This window comes from Elephantulus edwardii, unplaced genomic scaffold (assembly GCF_000299155.1).
Source record: "Elephantulus edwardii isolate Elephantulus edwardi_28Jun2011 unplaced genomic scaffold, EleEdw1.0 scaffold00130, whole genome shotgun sequence".
Taxonomy (NCBI): domain Eukaryota; kingdom Metazoa; phylum Chordata; class Mammalia; order Macroscelidea; family Macroscelididae; genus Elephantulus; species Elephantulus edwardii.
The window spans coordinates 4,898,996-4,911,917 of record NW_006399880.1 but is presented as its reverse complement, the minus strand read 5'-3'; the positions used below and the strand labels follow the sequence as shown (position 1 = coordinate 4,911,917).

The following is a 12,922-nucleotide window of genomic DNA, read 5'->3' as shown; positions in this document are numbered from 1 at the left end:
GGGAGAGGAATTGGGGAGGAGAGGCAGAAACTAGGGCAAGGGCACAATTCAACTCAGGATCGTTTGTATATTTAACTGAAATCAATCAAGCATATAATCATTTGTAAAATGCAGTACAAACCCTAATCTGTATAAGAAAGCATTGTAACAAATTGTAGATGCTGCCAATGATACTAATAACCAAGTGCCATGAGCTGATATTTGCTGAACACTTCCTATGTGCCAAGCACTGTACTATGATTGTGAATGCAGTATCTATGCTTTGTATCTTCCCAACAACCTTCTGTGCTAAAACCCTATTAATAGCCCCATTTGAGAAAACAAAAGCATTTGGGCAACAATAGGCTTAAGCCCTGCAGAGATTGTGAGGATGGCACAGGATCCAGCATGGTTCCGATCCATTGTACATAGGGTTGCTCTGTGTTAGAATCAACCAAACAGCCCGAATTGGCCAAGATCAACTAGCCTTCTTATATCTGTTACCAGAAATTTTAACCCATGATTTACAGCCAGCCTTCAGAAGCTTATTCATTCCTTCAGAATTATTTGCCATGTTTTGCATACAGTGAAGAGCCTCAAGTTCTGTGTTAACACAAATTAAAAACTGAGACCTGAGAGCTTGCTTGATAGTTCCATCAGTCCTTCTCCATTGGAACCAATTCTTGTTTCAGATCACTTTTTTATTTTGGTTCAGATGATGCACAGTATTCATACCAGGAGGTTTATCTTTCCAGGTGGAGAAGTCATTTAGCTCCAGCCTCATTTCCCTCCGACAAGTACCTCCTAGGAGGAGCCCAGAGTTAATTCAAGGGAAGCCTGTTATCAGGGCTCTCTGCACTCCAGCCCTCAGTCACAGTCTGTTCCTCTCATCAAACCATGCTTTAAAAGGCACTAACGTAGTATTGGCTGGTGTAATTTAGTAGTTTAGCACTATTATTTTAAATTTGGATCTCTCTACTGACAGTTTAGGTTGTAGGAGTTATGCTTAAAAACTTTAGATCTTTATTTCCCCAACTCTGCTACATAATTTTAGACTCTTCAAACATATCCTGTTACTATGCTAAACTAACGTCTGACTAAACTAAGCGTGTTTCATCGTAAGTAGAGTTTTATTTTAACATTCAACGAGCTGATTTTTTTTTCACTCTTTAAGGTTACCAAACATCTCAAATCACATAGAAAACATTACACAATCGTGGTTTAAAGTTTGTATTTCTAAGGTCTGTTTCTAGCTGGCTCCTCTCAGGTCACCACAAGCCTACAGTGGTGTGGCCATTCTCTCCCCGGTTACATGTCACATCTACTCCACCAGTCAATTTGTCTGTGTTGCTCAGAATTAGGTCCTGGGTATCAATTTCCCTGATTGCTTCCTCTATTTCCTGGGAAACAGAATTGCCTGCAGGGCAAGTCAAGAACTTGTCAGATACTCAGGTTTTAGCTCAATGAGATGTTTTATTAGTCTGGACCTTTTAGTTGACAGAAAGCAAACTCACACACACTGTGTTAGTCCATAAAGTGATTGAAGGGCTCACAGAACGAAGCATTATCCAGGAGCAGCCCAGCTGTTGCCGCCGATGGCTCTTCACTCTGTGGTTGTGTTTTATCTCATGCCCTCCTACCTAGACTGGCTTTTCTGTCTTCTTACGGAGGGGAGAGTGGCATGGGCAGCCCCGAGGCAGCATCCATACTCTACAACATCTCATTGCCAGTGAGTCAGAACCAGCTCACAGCTGATCCTCCAGCAGGTTTTCAGAACATATATTGCACGGGAGGAGATTGCCCATCTTTCTCTCTCAGAGAGCTGGTCGATTCTAAGCTGATGCTTTAGGGTGAGCAGTGCAACTCCTTACCCACCAAGCCACAGAGCTCCAGGGAGAACACAACAAGCTTGACTTTGGTCCCATGCCCATGCTCAGGTCATGGTGGGGAAATGACCATAGACAAGTGGACAATCTTCCAGAAGCCTTTAAAACAGAGAAGCCCCACCTTATAGGACTATTTTGAGGACCAAAGGAAATAATGCATGATAAAGGCTTAGCATGGATCCCAGCAGCCCTGAGCTCGTAAGAGTTACTAAGCAGTTAGCAGTAAGTTCCACCAGGTGTGTCAGAATACAGCTGTGCTCCCCAGAATGTTCCGTGACTGATTTCTCAGGAACAGTTACCAAGACTTTCTTGTGAGGTGCCTCTGGGTGGATTTGAAAGGCCAACCTTTCAACTAAGCAGCCAAATCCATTAACCTTTCACATTACCCAGAGACTCCTGAGCTTATGACAAACACTTCATAATATGCGGATAGCACAGCATTATTTGCTTCAAGTGAAGAGGATTTGAAACATCTACTGGTGAAGATCAAAGGAGAAGTTCAATTAGGATCGTACTTTTAACACAAAGAAAACAAAATCCTCACAATTGGACTATTAAGCAACATAATGATGAAAGGAAAAAAGATTGAAGTTGTCCAAGATTTCATTTTTGGGGATCTACAATCAACACTCATGGAAGCAGAAATTAAGAAATCCAGTCACATATTCCACCAGACAAATGACGCCTTGGACAAAGGATGTCAATCAAAAGACATATTGCATTGGACAAAAGGTGTCCTAAAGTGTTAAAAATCAAAGATGCACCTTGAAAACTAAGGCGTGCCTAACCAAATCATGGTCCTTTTCAATCACTTCATATGCTTGTGAAAGCCGGACAAAGAATAAAGAAGACCAAAGGAAAATGATGCCTTTGAATTATGTTGTTGGTGAAGAATACTAACAATACGATGGCCTTCCAGAAGAACAAACAAGTCTCTCTTAAAGAAGCACAGCCAAACTGGACTGGTCCTTACAAGTGTGGTGGCAAGACTTGGTCTTCCCTATTTTGGGCGTGTCAAGAAAGTCCATTTCCTGAGGAAGGGCATCATGCTTGGTAAAATAGAAGGTCATCAGAGAAAAGGAAGACCTTCAATGAAAATGGATTGACATGGCAGTTGCAACAGTGGGCTCAAATATAGTGAAGATGGAACAGGACTTGGGTCATTACGAGTCAGAACTGAGTCTTTGGCATCAAATAGCAACAACATTGCTATAGAGACGCTGGATTACATAAATGGCTAAGAGGTTTGATTGCTAATGGAAAATTTGAAGGTTCTGTTATACCCAGAAGTGCCTCAGAAGGAAGGCCTAGTGATCTATAGGCCAAAAATCAACCCCTGAAACTCGCATGGGGCACAATTTTACTCTGGCACACATGGGGTCACCATGAGTCAACGCAACTGACTTTTTTTTTTTAATTTTGTTTTTGTGTGAGTGTACCGTCAAATGAGATCTGACTGGTACAGAAGGAGATTGTCCCTCCTTTTCCCGGCAGAGCATCTGGTGGATTCGAACCGTGTGCCTCTGGGATTGTAGTTGCAGCTCCTTGCCACTAGGCCACCAGAGCTCCCCTAACGCAACTGACTTTTAATCACTGTTCCCTGTGTTGAAGCTCACTCAGTAACTGCTTGTCATTGTCATCGTCATTATGAACAACACTAAACACAGGGCCCAGCATGTTTGCTCAGTAATATCAGTTATAATTTCTTATTTAAGCATTGTTGTTGTTAAGTGCCGTTGAGTTGCAGGCGACTCATAGCGACCCTATGAAGGAGAGTCCTCGACGCCTGGGTGCCTTTCATCCTCTCTCCAAGTTCATAGGGTTTCCGGAAGCAAGCTATTATGAAAGTGGACGCCACTCCTCCTTCCAAGCTACCGCTGTACGGCAAGTGGACATACTAGGGCTATATAGCCTAGAGGAATGTCTGAACAAAAACAATGAAAGACAGGCCTGAGGGCCACAGATTAAAAGTCACCCACCTTTGGCTTGGTAGAATCGCTTTCTGTCCACTGGGCCAGCTGATCTCTCTCTCTCTCTATGCTGATGTCGTTGTTAAGTGCCGTCGAGTCACAAGCAACTCATAGCGACCTTGTGAAGGAAAGTTCTCAACACTTGGGTGTCTGTCATCCTCTCTCCAGGTTCATAGGGTTTTCGGAGGCAAGCTATTATGGAAGTGGATGCCACTCCTTCCAAGTTTTTTAAGCATCACTATTACAAAATAGTGATGTCAATTTGAGGACTAAAGTGTGTCTGATTCAGGCCATGGTCTTTCTGATCGCTTGCTATGCGTTTGAGAGCTGGACAATGAATGACAGAGAAGAATTGATGCCTTTGAGCTGTGGTGTTAGAGAAGAGCACTGAACATCTCATGTGACTATCAAAAGAACAAACAGATATGTCTGGAGAGGGTGCAGCTGGAGTGCTCTTTGGAGGCAAGAATGATGAAGCTTTGTCTCACATGCATGTTGCTAAGAGGGGCTATTTCTTGGAGAGGGACATGATGCTGGGAAGAGTGGAGGGTTGGCAAAGGAGAGGAAAACCCCAGCCAGGTGGGTTGACACAGTGACTGCTGCAGTGGACTCTAAAGTGTCAGGAAGTGTGTGAATGGCACAGGATAGGACAGGGCTCAGATCTGTTGTTCATAGAGTCAGGTTGCTATGAGTCGTACTTGACTGACAGCACCTAATAACAACAACATTACAAAGTGTAATAATATTACAAAGTGTTATAAGACATGGCAAAAGCACTCTGTAAATATTAGCTGTAACAGTAAGAATAATGAGACTACTTAGAAGTTGGCACATACTAAACATTCAGTATATTTTAATTACTGCCCTAATTGTTATGATCAACAGTCACTATTCCCTGTGAATTTTTCTCCTTTTCTCATTTTGCTGATACCTTCCATGGTAACTAATTTCATGGTAACAAACTACTTTTCTCTCTCAGCCTCTTTATTAGGCTTCAGGCCCACTTGATTGGTTCAACTCCCAGCCAACCATACTTTCCCATCTCTCCCGAGGTGGCCTCATCCCTGGGCACAAGCCCAACCTCCCAGGAGGGGGCGCTGGCAGCCAAGTCGGGCTTCTGCTCAGTGGTGCCATCTGCACAGCCAGCCCCCAGCTCACTGCATCCTCCTGGCTCGCGCAGGTCTGGCTCCTGAGAGGGAATCAGTACCACCCACCCCACAGATCTCTTCATTTAACCTTTCTTTCACTCAAACTTGGTCCTGGAAGCACATTCACTGGGGAGGTTGGGAATGAGAAACAACAACAAATAACACCTATTTTAAAGAGTTAGGTGTTGCCAAATCCATTTCAACTGGTAGCAGCCCCATGTGACAAAGTAGAACTGCTCTGTAGGGCTTTCTTGGGTGCAATCTTTATGGAACAGATTGCAGAGTTGCTGGATGGGTTTGAACCACCAGCCTTACCACCAGCAGCCAAGCACTTAAATGTTTGTACCACCAGAACTCCTTAACATCTTTATAGTGTCTTCTGTCGATGAGGTACTGTTCTAAATGCTATACCTATGTTATTTCGTTGACCCTTAAAACAAACCTGTGGGAAAGAGAAAGAGAGTACTGTTTGTCATTCATTTTCTAGATGGGGATGCCAAGGCCTGAAGAGGTAACTGGCTTACTGTAGACTATGTGGTTAGTAAGTGATGTAGCCAGATTCAGACCCCATAAATGTATCATATTAAATAATGTGAAAGGAGTGCCTGAAAAATGGCAAGATCTACTAATGCCCAGAGGAACTGGGCATTATAATAATAACAGAATTATAATAATTATAATAATAACAGACTGACCATTGTTAGTGCACATGAGATCCAACACAAGACCTGGCCTTTCTCCCTCTAGCTGAGTTTAGAACCTCCATTGGTACAAGGAGAGCAGAGGGCTATGTGGTCTACAGAAATGGTCCACCTGCAGGCAGAGTGGGTGGTGAGAGTGAGAGAGCAACTGAAGGTCCTGGCAAGCCCATGAGGAGCGCTATTGGCACAATGGTGCCATTCTCAGCTGCCAAGCAAAGATCCAGCAGTAAAACCCATCATCCACTCCTCAGAAGAAAGCTGTGGCAGTCTGCTCTGTGAAGATCACACCATTCTACCCTGTCCTACAGGGTCTCAATGAGTTGGAATAGACTGTAACAATAGTTTCCTTTTGGAGTAAGCTTGTATGGTATTAACCTAAAGATTGACAGAAGAATACCCTCAGCATCATGAAAGAAAGTCCTTGGAATATACTTCCATAAAGATTAAAATCAAGAGAATACTTTTGGTGAAGCAATTCTGCTCTGTAACCAACCAATGAGGCCATAGGTCATCATCCCTCTGCTAACAACACTTCCCTAAATGTGTGAGACAAATTTTCACGATCCTTGCCTCCAAGGAGAACCCTGGTTGTACTTTCTCCAATACCCCAGCTCGACAGACAGTGGTGGAGTTTACTGTTACACAGGTAATGCTACAGACTTTAAGGCCAAAACCTCCCCCTGCTGTGATCTAGAGAAATATGGAAGAAGGAACCTGTGGTATTAGAACACTCTGCTCAGGATAATACAACAAAATTGATGCCTGCACAAACATCTATGGGCAGGAGTCTAGGGAGGGTCCCTGGGACCTGCAGCATCTACAGACGTTTAGATTCAGAAATGTTTAAGAACACAGTGCTTACAAAACAAACCTTTGGAGGGGGCCACTGTTCAAGTCCCTGCCTGATATTCTGGAAAATTATCATGAACTCCATCCAGCTCTGATGTTAAAATCTCCACAACTGCAAAATAAAATGTCAGAAAATTTACTTTGAAGTCTCAACAGTGGTGCGAGTAGGCTCCAAAACGTTAAATAATCCCAAAATGCCTAACCAATCTAAGAGATAAGATGGCTGGCTCTAAGAATTGAAAGCAGCCAGAGCACCCAAGGCTGAGGGACAGTGTTAGAGATTAGATCTCTCCATCAGCTGGTACAGAAATAGCTAATCCTTCTCTTCCATCCATCACGTCTGCAATAGGTTTTAACTACAGACCCTGAAATTGTGGGTGACAATCTCCGATAAGAAAGTGTGACTCCAGTGGAACCAGGATTCTAACAAGCAAAAAAATGTTGAATCTTACAAGAACTTGAAGTTCTGGTTTGTAACATTGATTTCTTTATCCCATGACAATTCCGAAAGTACAAATTTGGTGTGTTATCTGGATTTTAGCCTGTTATTGTTGGTAAATGTCATCAAGGTGACTCATTGTAGCCTTGTGACAAACAAATCTGAACCTCCCTAACCTGTGCTGTCCTCATCATCTCTGATATGCATGAATCCATTGGGACAGTCACTTGTCCATCTTGCTGAGGGACTTCCTTTTACCTGACCCTCCACCCTTCCAAGCATGATATCTTTTTCCAAAGACTAGCCCCTCCTAACAACATACCCAAAGTATGTGAGACAAATTTTCATCTTCCTTGCCTTTAAGGAGCACCCTGGCTGCACTTTCTCCCAGACATATTTGTTTGTTCTTTTGAGTTCTCTTCTCTACCACCACAACCCAAAGGCGTCAACTCTTCTTCTGTCATTCTACTGGTTCTCAAGTTTAAAGTCATAAGATCACCTGACAGAAAATTTAGTTACAGTCATAAGACGACAGATTCCCAGGCCCCACCTGCAATGAACTTGCTTTGTTGGGATCATCATGGGGCCATGGAACCTGAATTTTACCAGGCTCCAAGACATGTGACACTTTTACAAACAGGTAACACTTTTACAAACCCTTCTGGACAGTCTACATCCAGAAGAACCAGCCACTGAAGCCCCTTTTAAGTATCCTACTGCTCTGACACACATGAGATCACTTTGTGACCAAATCTGCTTCACAATAATGAATTTGGGTGTAATCCACAAAATAATACAGCGTGCACTCTATCTGGAAGAATAGAAATTGAGTCAGGGTCTAGATTGTAATACTTGTCAAAATTGCTGAGCCAGTCTTAGAGAATCCAACTACCCTATGATTTATTTTCATGTTTCTTTGCTTTATTCTTTCATTCCATGAATTTTCACTGAGAGTCCACCAGTTAGCAGGCACTCTGCCAGTCCCTGTGGATATACCTGTATTGAGATAGATATGTCTCTCTTCTAGGTTCCAGTAGGGATTTTTAGATCCAAGCAAATCATTCTTTTCTCTATACAAAGGGAGCTCTAGTGGCAAGAAGCTATGCTGCAGTCCCAAAGCCACACAGTCTGAGGCCACCAGCTGCTCCACAGAAGGATGGGCCATCACCTCCTGTGTGATTAACTGTCTCTGAAAACTCTCTGGAGGGTCAGCTATGGGATCAGTCCTGATTTGTAATTTTATTCTGTCCCCCAAGTCCTGCTTGGCAAGCCTCTATTTCCACCTATCCCTTTCCCACTGCTTCTCACCTCCACCTCGCCCCGCCAGCACTCAACTTCCCCCAGCCTCCAACCAACACTCAATATGATGGCTCAGGCCTCCAGTCATGTCTGTGATGCTGGTCTCTCCCAGCCACTGTGGAATCACGATTGGAGGAAGACTTAGGAACAACCTACATTATGCAGATGGCACACCTTGCTTGGTGAAACTGAGGAGGATCCGAAACATTTGCTGCAGAGGGTCAAGGACTGCAGTCTGCAATATGGATTGAAACTCACTATCAAGAAAATTCTTACCACTGGGCCAATTGACAGCATAATGAAAAATGGAGAAGAGATGGAGATTGTTAAACATTTCAGCTTGCTTGGTTTAACAATCAACACTCTTAGCACTAGCAGTCAGGAAATGAAAAGATTAATTGTCTTGGGAAAATCTGCTGTCAAGGACCTCTCCAGAGTGCTAAAGAGCAATGATATCAGTCTACAGACTAAGGTGCACCTGATACAGGCCATGAGCTTCTCAATTACCTATTAGGTGTCAGAAAGCTAGACAATAACCAAAAAGGACAGAAGAATTGGTATCTTTAAGTTGTGGTGCTGGAAAAGAGTATTTGACATACCATGTACTGCCAAGAGAACAAATAAGTCTGTCCTGCAGATAATGAAGCCAACCTGTTCCTTGGAGGCAAGGATTTTGAAGCTCCATCTGACATATGGCATGGGCATGTTGCCAGAAGGGACCAGTCCTTAGAGAAGGACATCATGCTTAGAAGGGTGAAGGGACAGCGAAAATAAAGGAGATCCTGGATGAGTTGGATTGACACAGTAACTGGGGTAATGAGGGTAGATGTGTCAGAAACAGGGAGACTGGCCCAGGATACAGCAGAGTTCAGAGATATTGTACAGAGGATCACTATGAGTCATGGCTGACTCGACAGCACATAACAACAAACATATGAAGAAAACTTTTATAAGAAAAACAAAATATCTAAGGGTTTGAGGAGCTGGTAAGCATCCTTAAGCATAACTACCACACAAAGCTAATCATCCTCTATAATATCTGTCAATAGCTTATCACTCAATGTGTATTAAAATACTTCCAGGGACAGGGAGCTCACTATTAGATGACTGAGGCCATCCAATCCTTACCTATTTCAATTTCTTTCCCTGAAACTTCTAGCTCTCAGTTCCATTTTTCAAGACATATAAAATGTGTTCATTTTTGTTCCCATTAGAGTCATTAAACCATTTAAAGATGCATTTTCAAGTGCAACAACAAAAAATAAAATATCTTTTTTTTATCAAAAAAATAAAAACCATATTCAAAGGTATTGACCACTGTAAAGTCTTCCTTTCTCTGAGGTGGGATGTCTGCGGTCTACTTTTGAGTCCCCTCTCTATCCAGTTATCTTTCTTCTCTGCGTACATTTTACCCTGTGTCTTTTATTTTTTTAAGACATTTCCTCGTTAAACACACTTGTGTTACCATTTAGTTGCTCGAGTTCAGAGACGTGAAAATTTACTTTCTTCACGTGGGATACTGTGTTCCTCTCGGTGTTTTTAATTTTGTGGCAAAAGCTACATGTTATCAACTCAGTCAACCATAATTTCATAGGGGTCTTCATACGCAAGCGACTCTCCCCTTTTTCATGTGTCTAGGTCAGTTAGTAACTTAACTCCCTGTCATGGAGCTGATTCCAGCTCCAACTTCTAACAACACCCCATCGGATTCTCAAGGCTGTAAATCTTAGTGGGAGGAGATTGCCCATCTTCCCCTCAAGAAGCCCCTGATGGATTCAAACTTAGAAACCTCAAGAGACCTTGGGCCTTTTGGTTAGCAGCGCAACACAGTATGAACAGTACCCCCCAAGCTCCCTAATAAGCCCATTGTAAAATGCCCACAAATTCCCTTTTGGCCTTCTTTTATTTAGGTGACATACTGCCCACTCTAAAATATCTGATTCTTTTTTTCCCTTACTCTCTTCTAGTTATATTTTCCTTTCTCTTTTGATTCCCACATCCCCTTAAACTCATACAAATGCATGTGAATTGGTTACAATTAGCAATTCTCCATTGGGTTTCCAAGGTTGTAAATCTCTGTGGGAGAAGATTGTCCATCTTTATCCCACTGAGTGAGTAGTGGATTTGAACTACTGACCTTTTGGTTAGCACCCCAATGACTTATTCACAGTGCTAGCAGAGCTCTTTCATTTGAATGTGTGTTTGCTTGTGCTTGTGTAAAAGTACTTGCTTCCTACAGGGTGCTGAGGCCAATAGCTATTTGCTGCTCATGGAATAAAAATGCAAGAGAGATCATCTAATGCAGCTCTTCCCTTTTTCTAGATCACTGTTCCCCTAGGAGGACTCCTGCCAGGCCCTTTACCCTCCCAGTGCCTTTTTCACTGAATCTCATGACCTCCTTAGACCTCTGTATCTGCCTCAACCGTTTCCTATGGTGACCTGTAACATGTGTTTCCTGCCAGAGTCTCTGTGGTAAACAACTCCTGGTAGACTTGGTAGATTTAAGGGCAAGTAGAAGAGAAACCAGAAATACTCTAATAACTCCCACGAGCAAGGACACACCCAGTGGTTACTGGAGGAGTCATGGCCTCAGAGTCCCTCTACTGGGCTCTGAAGGCCACTGCATCTTACATGAGAAGGTATTAAAGGCTTATTCAATAATTAGACATACTCAAGAATGCCGGTGACAAGAATCCAGGATCCCTAGTCTGGAAATGGCAAAACTTGCCCTAGAATTGAAATTTTGGAGGTGAAAATAATCTCTAAGCTCATCTAACTCCCCCATCGTTGTTGTTCTGAGAAACTGGAAGCCTGAGGTGAAGGAACAACAGAAAGCCAAACGGTCTCACTTGGGGCCCTCCGTAGCTCATTCTTACACCATCCTTCATGCCACTAAGCTAGAAAAAGAGTCCCAGGGGTTCCAGGCAACCAACTATAATAGAGAGAATATTCCAGAAACAGAGTCAGACAAACACATGCCATCTGGGTGCTCAGGAATCCGGCCATGTGCTGGCATCTTTCCTTTTAGAGCTGGTTGCAGGAGGAATGGCACCACAGGGATAACATGTGCCTATTTTCCTTTCTAATCCAGGACACCTGTCCCTTCTTTGGGGAATGTGTAATATTTGGGGCTCCTTCTCAGCTTGTGACCAGCCACCTGTTACTCATGCCTTTCCGAATTGGCTTCCCAGGTCTGGGGCTGGCCAACTGGACCCCCACCCACGATAAAATGTGTGCATTAGCAGTGTACTAAATCTGAAGAGTCTAGAGTCTCCTAGGGATTACCAGGTCAGAATACATTCCCTGGCACCTCCTCCCCTTAAATGCAGTAACTTGGTAGCCTGTCTTTGAAGAGCTAAGAGGGCTGGAGTTCACCACAAGCTGTCGTTTTCTTTCACTCCTGCTGCCTCCGTTCATCCAACAAATATTTCTTGGCCACCTGCCGTGTCACTCACTGTCAGTAGTCCACTCATCCATTCAGCCCCTAATCATGAACCGAATCTCCACTGAGTGCTAAGTCCCTCGTTAGGTGCCTGGGAGGTAGGGAAATGAGTCAAGCCCAGCCCTAAGCTGGGGAAGCTCTTCATTTAGTGAGGGTGATAAATCCATCAGTTACAGTGATTCAAAACCACATGTGTTGAGGGAGAGAGAAAGAACAATGGATTACAGAGGAGAGCGAAGTCACTCCCAGCTGGCAGGTAAGAAAGTTTGCAGGATGTGGTATATAGCATTTGAAAGAATGAGTAGATATTGGATAGACAGAGGGTGTGTGGGTAGGTGTACCAGCAGAGCGTGGGGAAGCCAGAGGTTGCTCCTGTTGAGGTTTCAGACATTCTTGCTGCCTGCCGAGCGAGCTGGGATGAGGGGAGACTCAGAATGCTGGGAGATTGGGATTGTCTAAGCCTTTGTTATCTTCCTGGTCCCTTAGGTTCTGAGGTCTGGCACCCCATCTGCAAGCAGGCAGCCCGGGCAGAGAAGAAGTTAAAGGTAAGCAAGCTATGAGTGATGCCAAACGAGCACTGTTGAACAGATACGATTCCACACGTTGGTCGTACAAGGCCCTGTGCTGTGGTGCACAGTCAACATTCCTAGGGTGTACACTCCCAAGTGTGGGCCTGTAATAACACCTTGTGGAACACATGTCTCTTTAGCTTTTGAGATCATTCATATATTAAGTATGAAAGCGCTTTGAAAACTATCAAGCCTTTTGTAAATATGAGTTTATCTGTGGGGTGAGTCTCTAGCATTAGCATTGCCTAACAAGATAGTGGCCTCTCTGAGGAACTCATGTCATGGTTTTCACTAATGTCACTGATTAATAATAATAATTCCTATTAGCCCAATAAGCCCAGTAATTGACAGCTTGTCAAACAAGCTGTGAGGCAGATGGAGCCAGGATTTTTATCATCATGTTTGCCTGTGAGAAATCGAGTTCTAAAGAGCATGGTGGTGTGCCCACAGCCATGTAGTCAGTCAGGCAGAAGCACAGCCAGAGCTCCAGGCACCTGCTAGCCCAGCTGAGGCCCTGTGTCCTGAACCACTGTGTCTCACAAGTACCAGAAAGTTCTAGGAAGCTGGATGCCTGATCACCTCACTTTACTGAGAATGAGAGTCTCCAAGGGAGGAGCTGATGCCAAAGCACAAATAGCCT

General features: G+C 43.6%; 1 protein-coding gene across 3 annotated transcripts in view; it reads left to right on the top strand.

Moving 5' to 3' along the window:
* The window catches only part of ABLIM3 (actin binding LIM protein family, member 3), a 182,103-nt gene that overhangs the window by 135,636 nt on the left and 33,545 nt on the right, over positions 1-12,922 (top strand). For all 3 annotated transcript variants that reach the window (XM_006893716.1, XM_006893715.1, XM_006893714.1), the window contains one exon: positions 12,200-12,258. In XM_006893716.1, coding sequence (XP_006893778.1) covers positions 12,200-12,258 — 59 coding nt within the window. The remainder of the gene's footprint in view (positions 1-12,199; positions 12,259-12,922) is intronic.